The 21,151-nt window shown below is 41.7% G+C and overlaps 1 protein-coding gene across 7 annotated transcripts in view; it reads right to left on the reverse strand.

The window, feature by feature from the left end:
- LOC148411848 (uncharacterized) overlaps window positions 1–21,151 on the reverse strand; it is a 233,151-nt gene that overhangs the window by 115,100 nt on the left and 96,900 nt on the right. For all 7 annotated transcript variants that reach the window (XM_088434194.1, XM_088434192.1, XM_088434196.1 and 4 more), the window contains exon 8: window positions 9,221–9,285. In XM_088434194.1, coding sequence (XP_088290320.1) covers window positions 9,221–9,285 — 65 coding nt within the window. The remainder of the gene's footprint in view (window positions 1–9,220; window positions 9,286–21,151) is intronic.

Here is a 21,151-nt window from a genome sequence, read left to right on the forward strand (position 1 = left end):
ATCTCCTATTCCTGGCACCCCGGTCCATTTTTGCGTCTAAAAAATCACAACCGGCGCCGCATCTGTTTCCCCCAACGCGCACGAGCCGGTCGTGAAAAAAACATGCGTCTGAATGCAAAACAACACCGGAGAAGGAGGCGGATAAATAAATGATGGTGTCGGGGCCGAGCGCGAATAGCGGCCAGGAGGATGCGAAAGGAGACGAAGGGAGAGTGATTAAGGCTGTCGAGCGTTGGCGATAGGCCTTTTCCCGGTGGTCTCCGCGGACCCGGCGGATGAGGCTGAGAGCTCGCAGACGGGACACGCCGAGCTCTCAACTCGCATCAGGCTGTCGCCGCCAGTGACGCCCGACCCAGGAGACCGCGCCGAGATGGGAACCGACTCATAAAAGCTATTATTGCGCAGATGCTTTGCGCTCTTTTGCCTCCGAAAAAGAAAAAATCCCGCCGCGCCGAAGCTCATCCCCGAACAGGGCGAAGTATGTCGCGCGTCTCAAAGCGTGGCGTCCGTGACTCGCGAGTGACCGCGCGTTGAATTCCCCGGGCGCTAATTCTGCGGACGTGCCGCCGCTTGCCGCTCAAAAGGAGCGAGCTATCTCACAATCAGGGCGTGAAATGCTAAAGAGCTTCCAGCCAACGCGCCTCCTCGCATGGTGTTTTCTCCCAACTAGTGTTCATTTGACATTTAGTAAATCATTACTGCGGCCATGCCCGGAAGGTACGTACACACGCATGCACGTGGTATAAAAAAAATAAGGAAAAAAATCATCTAAATACGCACACACACATGCAACCTTTATTAACACTGTTAACATGTGAGGTGACCTGATTTCATTCATTGCCAAAATGACACATTCAACCGGGTAGTGTGTGATCAACGCCCCTGGAGCGGGATGTCAGCTGAGGGGGAAAAAAAAAGTGAGGAAATATTCGTTTATATTTAGTAGGGGTGCAACAAAACCTGGTTTGAACCAGGATATCTCTTTTTTTTTAACCCATGTCCAAATCTTTCATCTTTACATTGAAGGTATTTCACAACAAAGGGAAAGCTTTGAAAGATGACACCAGGGAGCTGAAATTTCACCCAGATGGTGACATCCCTTGGTTAAAATACTGTGAGAATGATGTTGAAGTGGTCAATATACCGCCCAAACCTTTGTTCTTGACATCAAAGGAATTTCACAGAAAAGGCATTGAACACACACTTGGGAGCTGAAATTTCACCCGACGTGACAAATTTCAACATGTATCATTCCTTGGCTAAAATATTGCAAAAATGGAAGAAAATAACCCAAAAATGATAAAAAAAAAACACATGTACTGTATATATAAACACACCAATGCTCCAATGAACATTTAGAGATACAAAGTTACCTGTAAGTCAGATTTTGTATTTACAGCATTTTCTGTGTAGTATCAATCAATCAATCAATCAATTTCCGCCGCTGCCAATGATACTGTCGTGTCTTTGAGCTAATGCGCTACCTGTACTTTGGTCACGTGATGTAACGGTAGAGAAAAATAGAGAATAGGGTTTTACGTGATCCCACCAGGGGAAACATCTACTAAACCTGTCCAAACTCGAAACGGTTCATCCGGTCCGCGTCTTCGGTGATTCCTAAGGGCCCAGCCTGAAAACTGACAGTCGACTAAGACATACGTTACAGATACCTTCTGCCCTTGATCACTCTCCTCTGCCCATTTCGTCCTGGGTTACCTGAGTCATATATTTATTCGTCTTTTTATACTTATACACATACTAAAAACTTAAATTCAGCTAAAGAACTCATATGCAAGTAGTGGAGCGTCTGTCTATGTCTATATATCTAACTATATATATGTATGTACACAGATATAGGAATACATGCATGAAATTTAGGTAGAAGCTAACCGCTATCACAGTCTTGTAAATGCAGATGCGGACGCTTTGGTGGGCTTTGAAGGCCTCGCCAGGCTTTCACACGTCTCCCACATGTGCTAAACTTCCCCGCGGCCCCTCTAATCATCGTCGGGCCGAGGGTTGAAAGCTGATAAAAACCCAAGCGATACGGCGGCCACACATCTGTCCGCTCGCTTCTCGTCTCCGCCGACAGCTGATGGATGGGGAGAGATACACCGGGGAGCGATCGTAGATGGGCGTGAGACATTTCTGATGTCCGACAATATGTTGACGCGATGTGTGGCTCACGGTGACCAAAGGCACTAATATATATATATATATATATATATATATATATATATATATATATATATATGGGCAATTTTGATATCTAGCTAGCAGAATGTAGCTAGGTAATTGCGAGTACAGATCTATACGGTATAAAAGCAAATGCGGTTGATGATTCTAAAAAGGCACCTGTAACCCTTTTGTTCCGTGCATCACAATGTTTTGTAGCAATGCTTTAAGCTCGTTGTCTGTGTAATGATCTGACAAAGAGCTCCTAATGTCTCATCACTGCACTCACACACATCCTCCTTTTGAATCCATAACCTCTTAAGGCGGCCATAACGGCCTCAGACCGGTCAAACCCCGTAAAAGGTAGCAACGGTATGCCTCCACCTTTCGTACGCCCACTTTTCATATCAATGAGTGCATGAAGTGGAGTGGAGCAATATCCAGCATCAATTAAAGATGAAACACGGAAGCGGGAACGCAGGCGCTAATGTCGGCTTTGAGAGGCTGAGCGCGCAATTGGTGCGCAATCAATAGCATTAGAGAAACAATGTTCGCGTGTCGCTTGAAAAAGAGAAATGAGGACGAGAGGATATTGATAGTCGACGCCATCAAACGACTCGTCATTAACTAATCAAATTGACGATTCCTAACTGAGAGCATATCTATGTTTCTAAATCAGTGGTTTTTAAATAGCGGTATATGAAGGCGGGATTTTGAGAGATCGTCAAATCAAAATTAATGCAGCCTAAAACAAATGTAAACACCCAAATATGTTGCTAACATGAACAGCGCATGTTTCTTTTCAGATTAAGAGCAAATTAACTGGAACATCAAGCAACCTATGCAGGTGTGTTATGACTCTTTTGCAAAACATTGTCGGCATTTATTTTCATACAGATGTGCATTGTTGATATTTTTGCTGAGATTTGTTGTTGAAACCTTTGTTTTCATATTGATGAAAATACAAAAAAAACCAACCTCCTTAAGGTCTCAACCAAATGGTCCAAATCATAATCGTAATCGTAAGCATATATATATATATATATATATATATATATATATATATATATATATATATATATATACACACACATATATACACACACACACACACACACACACACACACTGAAGATCGCTGTAGCGCTAGGAGACTGACAATCGTAGACAAGCTCCTTGTGTGTTTTAACACACTTGGCCAATAAAGACGATGATGCGTCTGATTCGGATGTTCTTGGTTATACAAATATGGAAATGGCGCTTCACGTTTCCAAAGTCATCGAGACGCCGAGCCAAGACAAACACACACACGTGCTCGCGCCGCGGACGTCTTTGGCCTTTTGCCTCCGAGCGTTTTGACTTCCTCGCGCGGATATTACAGATTGGAACTCCGCCTAACCCCGAGTCCACCTTGACGCTCGGCCGCCCCGACACCTCGGCCGAGACGGGCGCTGAGACGGTAGCCGAACCTCGGCCAGCTCGCCCGCCGTCTTCTCGCCTGACGGCCAACATGTTTATTATCGGTGGACGCGTCCCGTCCCGCGCTCCTGAAGAAGGGGACAGGCGACGACGGGATGGCAGCGCCGGAGGCGGGATGGAGACAAACGAGGTGGGGAGACGCTAGCGCAACTCACACGACGATGACCTATTGCCTTCCCCCTCGGGGTGTCGATGAGCGGGAACGGGGAGCTTCAGCCATCTCCGCTGTGGTGGAAGTAACCAGGAATAGGCGGGCCAAAAGAAGGGGACCTTATTAAGATTATTATAACTGTGTTGTGGTGGGGTCGTGGAGGCTATTGCATCCATGGCGTTTCACGTCAAAGGAAAAGCGTTGAAAGAAGACGGTAGGGAACTGAAATTTCACCCAAGTGGTGACGACATGTTAAATTTCAACATGGCACAAACACTTAGTTATCACGCTACCAGGAGTGTGCTAACTCTTAGATCAAATACTGTGAAAGTGATGGAGCATAAAATGACCCAAAAATGATCAAAAAACTAAATAAGGGTTAACCATTTACTAGGCACAGTGTCCGATAGTCTAAACAGGCAAAAGCGGACATTATTAGGCAGACGTTTTTCTATTTTAAAGTCCAACAGGGAAGAATTTTCAGGATGTTAAGAAAATTTAGGGGTATGTTAGAATTTGAAAAAGATACAAGTGCATAAAACTGCATAGGACTGAACAGTTTCACCTTGAAATGTAACAAACCGTCATTTATCGGAGAATCTAATCGCCATAAAACAGAAAAACATTGTCCCTCTCTGTATCTATTTCCTTTAATGCCATTCGTGTCGCCTATTAGCATTTTTTATAGTGTAGGGCAGGGGTCACCGACCTTTTTGAAACAGAAAACTACTTCTTTCGTACTGAGTAATACGAAGGGCTACCAGTTTATGTGTGATATATATATATATATATATATATATATATATATATATATATATATATGATTATTCACGATTAATCAGCTAAACTTTAGCGATGTCCTAGAAAATCACACTGTTCTATTACTTGTAAACTATTTGCAGTACAGGTCTGAGGTCCTACCAATGTTGGCGACCCCTGGTAACAGATTTTTAAAAATCTTTTTCATTGCTTACTTATCCTCATGTTTGAGCCGCAATAAGACAATATTTCCAATGGCAGAAATAAATTACACTGGGTTGTCACGGGGCTTTCCGCGCCACAACCAGAGGTGCTAGCCAGCAGCTAGCTAGCTTGGCTAAAATACTGCAAGAATGATGTGGAAGAAAATGATCCTAAAATGGTCAAAATAACGCAAAGGGGTTAAAATCACCCCACTCTTGGTCAAAAAAATAAATAAAAAATCCACATAACACATTCATAGGTTGTCGGCTACATACCAAAGCCACAGGTGGTGCTGAAACGCCGAACAGGAAATTCTATCCGGGTCAAATCTTAATGAAAAAGATGAACAACAACAAGGGAAAAGTAGTGACAAAACGGGCCGTGGCAGCAATGGAAAACTTCTAAAGCAAATGTGTCAGGGTCAATCTGGTAACTGACAGAAAAATGTTCGCTGTGTTTTCTCGCTGCATTTTAATGCTATCGCTAGCCAGCTAGCTGTTCTTCTGATGTCCTCCCATTTTAACCTTAAGCTTTTTACATGCAAGTTTTATATGCTATTAGATCAAATCAACACATTATAGCCTTTTTAACATCTGAATTCTAAATGTTGTTAGGTATTGTTTTAAATCAATATTTGTATATCGCGGAGTGTCGAGTTTGTGGTTTTTAAGTAGCTGCATTGATCTCCCCGATTCTACGTACTTTTATGTGTTTTTTTGTCACTAACACTACACACTGGTTAAGTATTGTTTTAACTTAAGATGAGAGTGTGGATATTTTTTTAAGGGACTACATTGAACCCTGTAATTGTGTGTATTTTGACTGCTGAAACAACATGCTCCACTATTTCATTCCAACAGACTTTTTTGTATCATTAGAACGTTTGTTATTTATTGTTTATTTATTTGATCATGTATTTGGTTAAGTATTGTTTTAAATCATGTTAGGTGAGAAGTGTGTGGATGTCTTTTTTAAGAGAATGCCTTGATCCCAGTAATTGCGTGTATTTCAGCAGCTGAGTCGAAATGCTTCTGATATTTCATCTACTGGTAGGCCTAAATATATAATCATGAATTTGATAAAGTATTGTTTTAAATCATGTTAACTGTACACAGGGGAGAATGGAGTATGGATATTTTTTTAAGGGACTGCCTTGATTTTCTGTAACTGCGCATATTCTGGCAGCTGAGTCTACATGCTTTTGCACAGGTATGCCTGCATGTATATTTCTGAATTTTATTGAGTATTGTTTTAAAAATGTTGCATCAAAACAGAATATTTAAATTTACAGTAAATGGAAATGTATTTTTTCGCAATTTCTTGCTTGCTTTAGCAATACTACTGGCTTTTGATGCTAGGTAAAATCAAATTTGAAGCGGAATTTGAGTGATAGGGAAATGATAAGTCCCAGTGTAGTATTACTGTAAAACTGCACTCAAGGAATGACTCCTGTCCCATCAAGTCGCTTGGCCACAACTAACTGTTGGCTCATAAAGCTTTTATGATAGCGGCAGAATGTTCTATTTCTATTTCATTTCCTCTGGGGAGAAAAAAAAAAAACCCTGTTTCAGAATCAGAATGAACTTGCTTGATTCGGATGTTTTAGCGTAGTCACACACGAGGGCGACGGGAATGAAAACCCGTGTTTGTGAACCCAATATGGCGACCTCTGACCCGCTCCATGCTGTGCGGCGGTAGCCTTTCTTGTTACATTTTATAGGGTCAGGAGTTCACGGTCCATCCATCAACGTCTGGAGCGGCGTGAAGCTTATTTTTAGCCAAACTGAAAGGACATGAAGCAGATGAATGCAATGAAGATTTATTGTTTGGGTCAACTAAATCTTGACCAAAGCGGGCAACCCCCCCCCCCCCCCGTACCTGACCCAAATGAGTCGGTGCCGATGTTTCTCTCGCCATCCGGGTTCAAAAAGCTGCACTCCCTGAGGTCACGGCAATATTAATCCCAGCTCCCGCTCGGCCGTTAATGATCTAACACACTTTTAACTAAAGCAGCCACTTTCTGAATGCACCTGTTGTTGATTCCTAGCTTCCAATGCTTCAGTGTTCAAGGTTAATTAGAAAAACACCATCTGGGTGATGCGGTGTCATGTACCGCAAAAGTAAATGAATCCCGAAAATCGAGGCCTCATCAAAAAGAGGTAGACGGATTTAAGAAACAAATCCCCTAATCTGGTTCAATAACAGAATTCAGATTTGAGAAAATGAAGAAAAATGACTCAGAATACTGCATACATTCCCGATCCCTTTTAATGGGATTTCCCTTGATCCACTTGAAATAATCCAGGATAATATAAAAAGTACAGGTTGGTTGCATTACAGTCGTTTAAGAAATAAATGGAAAAAAGATTGAAAATGTTTGCTACGTTTGAATTTTTGTATCGTACCACTTACTAAAATGAATTTCCGCATTACTGTACAGTAATTCGGGCGGCTCGGTGGCGCATCGAATAGCACGTCCACCTGTCAGAGAAATCTATAAAAAAGACAAGCCCATACACTAAACAGCAAAATAGTACCTCAAACCAACCAAGATTGACTTTTTTTGCCAGCAAGGGACGACTCGGCTTTCACTCTCGTGTTTGCTTCAGAGCTGTCGTCAAAGCAGCCGTCCCTGCCTGCTTTTTATTCATTCAGAAAAACATTACACAATACAAAACATAACAAAAAGAGCCAGTCGAGCGTCGCCAACGGCTGGGCCGAGGTTTCAGTTCACACTTTCCTGCGTCAACAGCTTTATCGAAGGAATGGGGCGAAATGATCTAAAACTGCATAGAAGGATAGCAATGCATGCTATCCTAGACAAGAAATAAACACATAATGATAACAACCTAATGAATGATTCCTTTTACACCGCCTTAAAGGGACCCAATCCACCTGGCTTCGGACTTCCTGTGTGGAGTTTGCATGTTCTCCCCGAGCCCGCGCGGGTTCTCACCGGACACTCCGGCTTCCTCCCACACTCCGAAAACATGCATGGCAGGTGTATTGGACATAGTAAATTGTCCTTGGGTGCGGTTGGGTGTGTGAATGGTTGTTCATCTCTGCGCACCCTGCAGTTGACCAAGTCAGCTGGGATAGACACCAGCAAGCCTGCGACCCTTGTGAGGATAAGCGACTCTAGAATATGGATTCTTGTATTATATGAATTATTGTAATTCAGCGGTTCTCAAATAGTGGTGTGAGGGTAAGTGAAGGCACTCCAGGGGATATATTAGGTTTTATCGGGGTTTCTGAATAATCATAAAATCTAAATGAATGCATTACAAAACAGTAACTCCTTTACACAAGGTTATATATCTTTATTTTGTAAAGTTTCATTCCGATGCGGCTCGTAATGACGCAACTTTCTGGGAGACGGGCCAGAAATAAAACACATGACGTTACACGGTCTATCTTGTGGAATTGGTGAATAAAAATATCAACAGATACCACCCTAACTGGAGTTCCATAACAAATTTGACACCGGTTCAACCCTTGTGCAGTATTTTGACCATTTTTGGGTCATGTGCTTCCACATCATTCCCGCAGTATTCTGCAAAGGGATGTCGCTCTCCTGATAGTGTGATAACTGAGTGGTCGAATTATTTTGAACTTTGACATGTTGTCACGATCTGGGTGAAATTTCAGCTCCCTCGTGTCTTCTTTGGAAACTCTGATGAAAAATTCCTTTGATGTAACGATCAAATGATTAGATGAAATGAGTATTTCAATTTTTTTTTAGTTTTTCATGGTTCGTAAGTAAAGTTCTAATTTATTGAAATGCACATAGAAACGTTAGTCACAACTAAACTAGTACTAGTGGTCTCTTGGGGCACTTGTCATTATCATTGATAATAATGCGTAATAAATATGTTTTACACAAAGAGAACGGCTGATTCAGCAGCTCTTTTTCCCTGCGTTTGCATATCATCGCACTTGGCTAGCCGTTCCACTCCCGTTTGCCAATAGTCAAGTCAATATGTGTCCTAAGCGTTGGGAATAGGAGACACAAATACCCTAAATGGACGGAAGTCCGAGCAGTAACTATTGTCATTAGCCCAACTGGGGAATCTCAAAGCATTCTCTGGGCTCTTTAAGCAAAAGCGCCGCGTGTCCCCGGAGATGCAAAGCGCCCCCTTTCCGCATGTGATGATCCATCGTAAACATACGCCCGCGACCGCATTCGCACACGATTTTCCTCACGGGCACGTAAACGTGTCGAAACGCGGGGCGAAAAGAGGCCGGGGCGGACCGCGTCGGTGGTTGGCAAACACACACGGCGAGTGGATATGGAGACAGAGGCGCAGTAACGCTGAATTAATTTTTCATAACATCATGCTCAATACAAAATGCAATAAGTGTTTCTTGTAAGACGACTCCCAGGCACTTATAGCACTTGAGCATGCGGCAAGGTACTCCTCAGAGGTCCGGTCTACATGTTTGTCTGACTTACTTTGACTCCAGGAGGTTGACATCTGATGCTGAGGACGCCCGCGGGCTGCTTGGCTGACTGTCTTGCTGCAGGAGAGAGAGAGAGAGAGAGAGAGAGAGACGGGACAGTGCGGTTAGTGATAGGTGGGGACAGTGGAATCACTGTGATCATCCTAATCCTTCACGAGCAGATTTCCTCTCCGCTGGAGAGGAACAGCACTAATCCTGTTCTCCGGGAGCATGATACGCAAAATTGATGTCTTTTCATTGTTTATCCTCTCAGGTTGGCCGCTTGACTCTCATCACATTCGCAGTAGGCTCACTGTGACCTCCAGGGTTGATATTGTCGCTCAACGACACAACCTTACCGTAATTCCTAAAGTATAGGATGCGCCCATGTATACAACTCATCCGCAATTGCGTGAAGGCGTACGTTTTTTGGCGCGTTTCAACACACACATATATATATATATATATATATATATATATATACAGTGAACACCTGTGTTACAGCGACCCTGGCTTACTTTATTTTCACGTTGCGATGTGGAATACAGTTTTTTCGACCCCTCTTTATTGGTATTTCCCGGTTTTGTGACAAAAACAACTGTCATGACCCTAGGGAGTTGGCTGGATTAGTGTTTTTTTGTCTCCATCTGCAAGCGTGTTTAGGTAATTGCACGTATTTTCAGTTGCCGTCACATGACGGAAATGCTGGTCTGCTATTGGTCAGCCTGACTGGTTTCAAAATGGGGGAATGGTAAAGTTGTACAATAGCGAGTGGTTACAAAATAAACCGATAACTTTGACCATTTTTGTTGGAAATTTTCACAGCTTGTGTAGAAATGTTTTTGTGTGTATCGTTTGGCAGTTCTATCTTTTCAAGTTAAGAAATTTGTGTGTGAAATTTATTCGAATTATAATAAATCCCAAATTTACAATTATTTAAGATGTGTATACTTTTTTTGGGACACCCATTATATACTGAGTATATTATATGAAATGGACATGAAACCTCCGATTATAAACTGTGGTAGTACATATTGTGTTTGCTGTAATGTTTTGTTTTTTCATTTTTTAATATAGATCCACTAATTATGTCAAACAGAAAATTATGGCATCCCAGCTAACAGAACGCAAAATATCTACCAATCCGATTCAGCCGATCACATCTGGATGAAGTCAAGCTAAAAGACGACGATTCCAAACGTCGATGACAACCGTATGACTTCATTTCAAGTGATTGACTTCGACATACAAACAAAATGACATCATCCATCCATAAGTAACATTTATCTCCAAGAAGGTTGTCTCCAAACTAACAAGCAAGTGATTTAAGGACACGCAGATTATATGAGAGCTCTGTGCTTGTTCGCTCTTTCAAAATAAGAATGAGCCACTGTTTGAGCGTTGATCGCAACCATTCCCACGGTTCCGGTCAACATTTGTTCCGTTGTTTTTTTGCCTTCTTTTTCCTAATCGGGATAACACATCAGCGACTGTGTCTTGTTGTCCAGAAAATTCCCCGCCAAAAATAGCCCACAAATGACAGTTTGTTCAAGGTCGAGAAGCACAAGTGGATGTTCTCACTCGAAATTAGTGGGAGAATCTAGAGAAAAAAAAAGTGCATTATAAAAAAGTTTTAGTGAATCCACTTTAGTGAAGCTAAAGTTGAACAAAATCGTGTTTTCCGCACGATAAGGCGCACCTAAATTTGATCAAATGCTGACACTGCGCCTAAAAATCCAGTGCGCCTTATGTCGCACATAGACCGCGAGTTTTCATGGTTGAGGGAAAAAAACAAAACAAAACAAATTCTTGAATTTTTACTTCTGAATTTCAATTATACGTTTTTTGCCATTAAAATTTTCATAACACCATGTTTTAAATTTTAATATGTTTTATATATATATATATATATATATATATATATATATATATATATATATATATATATATATATATATATATATGAGGACCAGGCACAAAAACTGAGTTTTAGTCAAAAAAAAAAAAATGAATTTTATAAAATAAATCCGCAAACTGTTGAAAAAATTTAACATTTAATTGAATCATAATTATAATCTTTTAAACTCTTGAGTCATCTGGGCATTGATCTAAAGTCTTTTAATGTAATTCAGAGATATTTTTTCCCCATTTTTCAGATAGTACTTTCCACAAAATCTTTATTTCTGATGAAAAATTTGACTGACTTATCCGATTGTTTTGTTGACATTCCCTTTAGCGGAGCTCCATCTAGTGGATGCATTATGCAACCCCTACCACAACCATAGCTTCTATTCTATGCGCCTTATAATACGGTGCACCCTTTATTTGAAAACAGGCCATTTGTTGAAGGTGCACCTGATCATCCGATGTGCCTTATAGTGTGGAAAATACGGTACATATTATATTAAATTGGACAATATTTGGAGCACATCTGCATGATTCATGGCATTGCTGACTTTTTTTAAAATTTTATGATATATAGTACTGAATGAGTTAATTTTCACATATAATAAAATACGTTTGCTTGTTGCTTGTTTTCATTGCATTCCAATAGGACAGTTGTCTTTAAAGGTAGCTTTTTGGCTAATTGGCATTTGCGCAATGAAGTCACCAGAGGCCTCTTCGGATTTGCACGGGTCAGCTGAACGTCTGGCAAAAAAGGCCTTGAGGGAAGTAAAGCGACATTGACATGCAAATGATCGTCTCGAACTTTATTGAGCGGGTACATTTAAGTTAATTTGCTGTTGGGAGTGGCTAATTGAAGTAGGCTCCTCCAGTAATTCTTAAGGAGTCAATGCACCTGATTTAGAGGGGGCCGGCTCATAGATCTCTCGATTGACAGCTCCGTTAACTCCGCACGTGACATAACCGCTGCAAGAGACAGGAAGCGAGAGGTACGGGAGCGTAGTCCTTGTTACGCGTCGAGGCGACCTTGGAGCGCCGTGCGGTTCTTGTACGTCCAAGCTAATATGCTCAGTGAGCCAATTGAGTATCGGAACCTTCGAGGCCAATCATAAATGTTGCAGTGGGACGTCTGATGAAATGCGGCCTCTCCCTTTGGGAATGAAGCATGTTAGCGTAGCATCTCGCATGATTAGCATGATTGCCAGCGGAGGGTTTGCCACCACTAAGCATCGGTGACTGTGCCATTATTTTTGCATTGATTGGAAATTTAAAATTGCAGGTGAAACGGTATATAATACATGCAGTATATACACATAAAGTATATATATATATATATATATATATATATATATATATATATATATATATATATATCTATATATATATATATATATATATATATATATATGTTTAAATCCCTAAATTAAAAAACTCAATCAACTTGGTTAGGGTTAGGGTAGTTATGGGGGTTTATGTAGTTTAATTTGCATACGTTTCACGATTTTTTAAATTTTTTTATGTTAATTCAGATACTATAAAAAAAAATATATATATATATATATATATGTATATATATATATATATATATATATATATAAATTATATATATACATATATATGTATATATATATATATATATATATATATATATATATATATATATATATATATATATATATATATATATATATTAGTTATATATAATAAGTCATTATTTAATTTATTTAATCAATTCACTGTTGATTATTATGTCGATTAATTAATGTTTTCATTTTCCTCTGTTTATTCAAAAATAGGAAATGTTCTCAAATTGACAGAGTAGAAAATAAAATGAACACACTGGTTTGGTCCATTACATAACTAAAAAAATCTAAAGAACTTATCATTTTTTTCAAAGTCGCAGCACCTTGTAAACACAGTACAGTGTTTTTTCTCCTAAAATTACCACAGAGACATTCCTTTTGCTTTGATTGAAATTGTGGACTTTTGTGGAGGATTTTTGACATTTACTAGACCACAATCAGTGAATCCACTTGTGATTGATATGATTAATCCAATAATCATTCCACCACATATATATATATATATATATATATATATATATATATATATATATATATATATATATATATATATATATATATATATATATATATATATATATATATATATATATATATTTGTGTGTGTGTTGCACCACATACGCCAGTGAAATTCCAAAGGGCAGCAAAACAAGAGGTCTAACAGAGGCCTGTCCAATTTACAATTTACACAGCACAAACTTGTCATCACACAAACACAGGCTCATTTACCTGCTGTTCATGGTGTTGGTGTCTGCCCAAATGGCCTTTTTTGTGCGTGAAACACGCTTGTCCGATCACACTCCAAGCCACTTATCTATATAGAAGTGCGTGCGCCCGTTTGCCCTTTTGCAGATGTGTGTGAAGGACCGAGCAAAGTGGAGGGAGGGGGGTGGGGGGGGGGGGGGGGGGGGGGGGGGGCGCCAGGCCATAATTGGGTTACGGGGGCCAGTGATGGATTAAAGCGCGGGCAGAGAGACGCTGCAGCAACATTAGGGTGTCTGAGATGTCAGAGGCAGAGCGCTCTCATTAATCGCCTCGGCCCGTACATTACTGCATTAGCTGTATTAGCAGCTACGACTCGCCAAGCACTTTGGGATTTCTCGCTGAGGCAGGCCACATTCCTATCTTACACTTCTGGTAACTGTACCGAGAAGTGGGCGGCGCCTCTCACTTTTTCATCCAGGCGTAGAAGGGAAGGCAGCGGGAACAATTAGAAAGGATCAACAAGATTATTAATTCATACCTTTCGAATTAAGATCGGGTTTTACGAAGGGCGGCGGTTCTTAGCGTGCTGACCGATCGCATTCGTCGACACTTACGTGGACATTTGTAGCACCGGGTGTCACAACCGCGTCTTCAAAGCGGCTCGCCTTAAATCGTTCAATCCCAAAGACGTATTTTTACGTTTGAAAGCTTTTGATTTGGCTCTTGTCAATATATTTAATTAATAGTATAGTATTAGTATGAGTTGGTGAGTTTGCATGTTGTCCCCATGCCTGCGTGGCTTTCCTGTGTGCTCCGCGTTCCTCTCACATTGCAAAAACATGCACGGTAGGTATTTTGAACACTAAGTTGCCACCGTATATGTTTGTGAGTGCAAATGGTTGTTTGTCTTTGTGTGCCCTGCGATTGGCTGGCAACCAATGAATGACTGGATTGCTGAATGGACATATGGATGGACGGAGAACGACATTTATGTGAGTCGCGTCCCGACTTGAAATCAGGCCTGACGGATCCAGTAAAAATTCCTCCGAAGCCTTTTTATCATCTTTCACTCGGCAGGCAAGAGGTTATCGAACATAGCGTCTCATTGCTGAATGAAAGGAAATGATTATCCGCCAAGTTGCACACGAGACGCCCCCCCCCCCCCCCCCCCCCCCCCCCCCCCCCCGATTGAGATAGTAATGAATGAGACGTTGGATATAGATAGATCATTGTGAACACTGATGGTGAGAAAGCAGGAAAGGGCCGAGCGAGCCTGGAAACTCAAGACGGGGCCGGTAAATAATACGATGGGACATTTCTGCGAGCGCTCGACACTGCGGCTTAGCTGAGGCTAACGACCAGCTCTGAGGTAATCATGGCCGCTCATCAGCTATGATTAAATCCGATATTTTAGCCTTAGGAGGTGCGGCGGCGACGGAGGGAGGGTGACAACGGGAGAGGCAGAGTGACGACGGCCTCGTTTTGCAAACTGGACCGGACTTGAGCGCTCTGGATTGCCATTTAGCACACACATTTAGGCTTTAGGTTCGATCCAACCCGGGTTAGTAACCACTCATAGCACCTGTAGCGCCCTCACGTACCCCCATTGCGATCACTTTCTCTGGCCCGGCCCGCGCGGCGACGGGGCGAGACGGGCGCGAGGCGCAGGGCCGAGCTTAGGTCGTTATTGGATCGCGCCGGCATAGAGCACAATTTCCCATGAGCGTCCTTTGGTACCTGATCTGTGCTAGGAAACAGAGCACTGGTCAACCTAGCCCTTCGCTCCCTCTCTCTTGTTCTCACACGCAAAAGCGCATGCACACACACTTGAGCCGCGGCTACACACGCAGGTATCTGTTAGTCTAGCGAGAGCCTCCATTCACATGGAAAGGGGTTGTCTTCCAACCCCGGGATGAGGTATTAGCTTTCCCCTGCGGGAGACTTCTAATTAGGTAATTGACTGATGCATAAAGCAGGTGCCTGTATCCCTTACAGCCGGCCCGACCTGTTCATTATTAAACAGTGACCCTCTCCGCCACTCGTGCCAAAGCTTACGGTGAAGGGGAGAAAGTGGCCGGCAGCTTTGGCGGGGAGAAGGGACACGACTAATTACACTTTGCCGGTTACCTGAGTGCTGATGCATCTTGAATGAGGCGCCTGCAACTCTAATTCAAATGAACGTATTAATGATGTACAAAGTCAAAACTTCTTACTGCCGAAAACGGCTGAAGACATGTTTTGTATTAGCTTGATGCATAGATGCTTATTAGCATCTATTTTGCTGTGTTTTAATCCTTTGAGCGACAGATTGAAAACAGACTGCCCGGAAAAAAAAAAAAAAACACGGTAATACAGGACGGAAGAGCCTGTCATTACTCACTAAAAAGCACCCAGAGATCATAGATGAAGCGGGATAGGAGGGGAAGAAAAAACAAGACTCAGGCCATGTCCCCAAAAAGGGACATAGTATAAGCATGAGAAAAAGAAAAATTCTTGCGCATGCCACATAGACCTCACCACAAAACTCAAAACATGCACGTAGGAGATTGGGAGGGATGTGTGTATGTTTTTGCTTCTGTGTAGGATTAATATAAGTGCTGTACTGATGAGAGGAAGAGGAGTTTAGATGTTATAAAATCCCCTTGAGTTCTGGACAACCTCAAACTTAAGTACGGATTATAATCGTCGGCTAAATATGTATAATATCACTTTAAACGTTTGATTTTTGCATTAAATACATTTCAAATCAAAGGGAAATAATTAAAAGTTGATGCTAGGGAGCTGAAATTTTACCCAGATAGCGACAACATGTCAAAGTTCAACATGGCACGACCACTTAGTTATCACACAACCAGGAGCGTGCCCTCCCTTGGCAAAAATACTGGGAGAATTATGTGGAAGAAAATGACCCAAAAATGGACAAAATACTACATAGGGGTTCAATTAAAGAAGCCGGTTAGAAGAAGGCCCCATTTGGTAGGTTCCAGAATCCTCAAAGATGTCAAAAAGAGTCTGGACAGTGACATGCGGCGGCGCCATTTTGTCATCCATCTCAGTAGCTATTTCCAAATTTTACCACATCTAAGAAATATTTTCCACAGAAACTTTAAAACATTACGTCGTTTACGATCGTCTTTGCCTGTTGAACTAAAAAAAAACAAAACAAGAGAAATAGTCAGTGATTATTAAGCGCTAAGTACAGAGCGCGAGTCCATTTGCCACCTCTGCTGTCAGGGCTTTATTAAAGGCGGAAAAAGCCCTTCTGGAGAATTAGTTTAGCTGAAAATAGCAATGACAAACCACGCCAGCGCCGCGCCCTCGCATGTCTGCCCATCGACAGACCAATGAAACCGGAGCTACACTCCTCCGAGAGGAAGGGAAAGGAGAAACTGGTGAAGTGCGAGCAGGCAGCACTTCATTCTGACATTTTGACACTAGTGAAATATATAAAGGATTGGGTTGCTGTTAAGCCCGTAGCCGAGTTATTCACATCACCGGGCCAAACGATCCAGATATGGATTGATAGCGGAGACGAGGATTGATTCAAAGTGCGTGCCTTTTGTGCGCGGGTGTGCATACGGGACGGCGAGCTGCAAAACATGACCCCGGACGGTCCATTTTAATTCAGCCAGATACACATTTCATTTACAAGTGTGTAAGTTACAGATGCTTTCAAGCTATTCGGAAGGGGCCAGACAGCTGGAGGCGGGCCAGCCCGTAAAGTTTTGCCATCAAAGACCATAAATTGGATCATACTCTTAAAATTGACGTTTCTATAATTTTAACTTGTGTTCTGTCATCTTGTGTAAATGATGAAATACCGTGCGCCGTGTCGAGATGGGGACCACTCCCACAAAGACGGGTTTCTTTTTTTAATGTGACTTTCTGAAGTCCGTGTGTTTTGAAAGTTCTTTATCGTTTCTTTTGGTAAATTCCGATATGCGATATTTATAGCATTGTATTTATCAATCACTGTTTGAATGCTATTTTATTTTGAAAACTATCCGGATGCTCTTGGCTTCTTTTCAGCTGCTTGAGCGTGAAATTTCACTCACAAGGAAGTATAATGAGTACAAATCAGACGTCTTTAGGATGGGGCAAAGGCCCAGTCAAGTGAGGGGCGACGAGTCTACGACTTCGACGAAAATAGGCAGTACAGGACTGCTACTTGAAAGAATAATTTCTCACAAATCAGATGTCTTTGGGATGGGGCAAAGGCCCAATCAAGCAACAGGAGACGAGTCTACGACTTCGAAGACAACGAAAGCTTTCAATAAGCAGTACAGGAGTTCTACCTGAAAGAATGATTTCTCACAAATCAGACGTCTTTGGGATGGGGCAAAGGCCCAATCAAGAGACAGGAGACGAGCCTACGACTCCAAAGAAAACGAAAGCTTTCAATAAGCAGTACAGGAGCGCTACCTAAAAGAATGATTTCTCACAAATCAGACGTCTTTGGGATGGGGCAAAGGCCCAGTCAAGCGACAGGAGACGAGTCTACGACTTCGAAGACAACGAACGCTTTCAATAAGCAGTACAGGAGCGCTACCTAAAAGAATGATTTCTCACAAATCAGACATGGGGCAAAGGCCCAGTCAAGAGACAGGAGACGAGCCTACGACTCTGAAGAAAACGAAAGCTGTCAATAGCCAGTACAGGAGTGCTACTTGAAAGAATGATTTCTCACAGTAAGGACTTTGAACGCTATTTCTCATCCAGAAAGGACCAACAAACTGACCAGGATAGGACCTATTTATTAGCAATCTAGAATCTAGAATGGCTGTCTTGGCTGGAGACTATACGGAAAAAGTACACACAAGATTCCACATCCTCACAGTAATAAAGGCGAATACCTCTTATGACAAGGGCGCCAGTAGATTACCAGATTCCGGCGTCGTACTGAATGTTTATCCCAAACAATCCCTAATCTGATCCAGCCTAATCCAATCCCATCAACAGAGATCACCAATAGGCAGCTCAGACGTTCACAGCACAAGCAGTGAAGCCTAAAATGAATATCATTGTAAATTTGTGACATATAAATGACCTTTAGATTATTCTAGATTAGCGTTGCATTTCCACCGAATGCTACACAATGGGATGTACAGTTACACCAAAGCAGCAATTTTCTTTGTAGCGCAGCTTTAGAAACCATCATCTGTGTATTAATCCCATTTTTTGCCCTCACAAAAGTTTCTGATTGGACTTTTGCAATCGGTACCCCGTAGTACAGCTGGTACAGCAGTCGTACACTGGTGAAGTGCCCACCATAATAGATTCTTCCATCCAATCACGGAGGCTTAGCAGTTACAGTACGAGATGGCGTTCATCACACAGATGTGGCCACTCTTGACCACTGAGATGATCAACCGCCCGCCCCAACCCCGGCCCAGCCCCCCCCCCCACTCCCAAAATCTCAGACAAATCAATTTGCCCCCCCAAAAAAAGGAATTAAATCAGCAGTATGGCTTGTGCTTTTTGATAGGATATTGCGTTATCGGTATAGCATTAATAGCATCTCTACTTTACTAGCATGTTGCAGGCAAAATCCACTCAAGCTGCCTCCTGGTCGGGGAAAGTCAAATGAAATTGTTGCACAATCTTGTCGGCTAGTTGATCTCCTTTTCTTTATTTTTAAATCGTCCTCATTTTGCCAAAGAAATGCTTCAATATAACAACAATAAAAATAGCAACCAGTGGATATTCAAGTCCTCTTTCAAAGAAAGAGTGCGGTGCAGTGTCTGAATTCATCAATTTCAATACTGAATTTGTAGAAGTGTTTTATTCTGCGACATGAAAATACAGATGTGTAAAATCTGTTTTATTTCGATTGTTGAGAAATGTCAATGACACCGCCCATTTGTATAAGTCCTAGCAAAATAAAGACATACAGTATTTTGCAAAAAAAAAATAGGTGGATTCATGTTCCAATTCATTTGCTCTTAACTTGAAAAGTAAAAATGTACAGGTCCTGTCATGGCATTAAAAAAACAAATTTTGCTAATACGCGCAGATACCCTGTTTGGATCTCACGTAAATTCTCAAGTGTCTTCACGTACCCCATTTGAGAGCCGTTGTTCTAGTTTCCATTTTCCGAACTATTGGTCTGTCAGCATCAAAGTAAGCGAGCAGATTCATTCGGGCCTATTAAAACGCCTTTGAAAAGGCGCCTGCGGGTTGTCAGCGTCCGACCAGACACACGCCCTTCGCAACCGAATACCAGCAGCAGATAAAATGCCTATCTACACGTTTAAATAAAACGGAATCACAAAGTCTTTTTTTAGAACCCGCCCTTTGACATCCATGAAATTCTTACTTCCCTTCAACCCACTCACAAAAACATCCCCCGACTCGGGGAAAAGGGACAGGAAGAAGATAAGAGCAATTGTACTCCTTGGTTGTACTTCAAAAGTGGAAAAGATCCAATAAAAATCATTTTAACAACAGGTCGGAGAGAGGCGAGGCCTCGTTGTCCCTCTCGCGCTGTGTGAGCCACGCCGTCGTGTTTGGAATTGACCCCGCGGTGACCCCCTCTTCCTGAAGCAGGGGGAAATCTGTCAGGATGCACAGCAGCTGCTTGGAAGCGCCAAGACTCAAAGACAGACAACTTGGTCAGAAAAAAAAATCCCCCAGTTGAATCTATCAGGGATTTGCAGATACCGATAACGTGATCGGAAATCGGGCGCGATTGCGTTGTTTTTAGCGCGTCGGAATCGGAGGGGGTTTGGTGTTGGGGATGTTTTATTTGATTTCTTTTTTTTCCCATTTTTAAGGGTGAGAAAAGTACACGCATAGTGCCAAGAGAAAAAAAAAAAATTTACATGTACGATAAGTAACATTAGCCTGAAAAATCGGAAATCAACACAGCCATGATTAAATGTCTTAAGATACTGTTTTAAGCTAATATAAAAGGTGTTGTACATTTTTTTTTTATTAAATAAAAGAAAACTTTAACTAGAGATCCACCGATATGGTTTTTTTCCAGGACCGATACCGATTATTAGCAGTAGAGGAAGCAGATAACCGATATTTGGCGATATTTCATTTGCAGTAAAAGTGTAAGAATCGCCGTAAAAAAATCGAATATTTTCAGCTCCCTAGTGTCTTCATTTAATGCTTTCTCTTTGATTTGAAGCTCAAATGATTGTTTAAATAGTGCACATGGGAGAAAGAAAGACAATTTGGATTCACTTTACCGAGATATCGAATTGGGACTCGGGATCGGCAGATTCTAAAAATCGGTCGACTCAGGCATTGCAAGAATTTGTTATATTGATCCTGTATTTCTTTTATTCTTATGATTTAAAAAATGAACAAATGAAAATACTGGGGATGTCCCAGTTACATTTTTTGCACGAGTCTCCTGATTTTGAAGATTCGCCGATACCAAGTCTCGATTTGATACCTTGGCAAAGTGTACCCAAATAGTTTTTTTTTTAATGTTTTTATTTCATTTTCTTTCATTCACATGGCTAGCATTCCCCCACTAATTGTATTTATGTTAAGGCAGCAACATCTTTTTGCAATATCCATGTACATTTCTCATCCCTATAAATAAAATAACGAAAAACAATAAAATACAAAGACATTTTCCAAACTCCTTTTCCCCCCGATTCCAATCAGCAGAAAACAATGCGATCGCGCCTAATTCCCGATCACGTTCTCGGGATTGGCACATCCCCCCAAAATAAATGTTCCTGTGATTTGGGGGCGGGGTTTATTAGGGAGCAGGCACAGAGATTAAACAGGGC

The sequence above is a fragment of the Hippichthys cyanospilos genome, chromosome 15, assembly GCF_059441005.1.
Source record: "Hippichthys cyanospilos isolate Australia breed blue-spotted pipefish chromosome 15, RoL_Hcya_1.0, whole genome shotgun sequence".
Classification (NCBI taxonomy): Eukaryota; Metazoa; Chordata; class Actinopteri; order Syngnathiformes; family Syngnathidae; genus Hippichthys; species Hippichthys cyanospilos.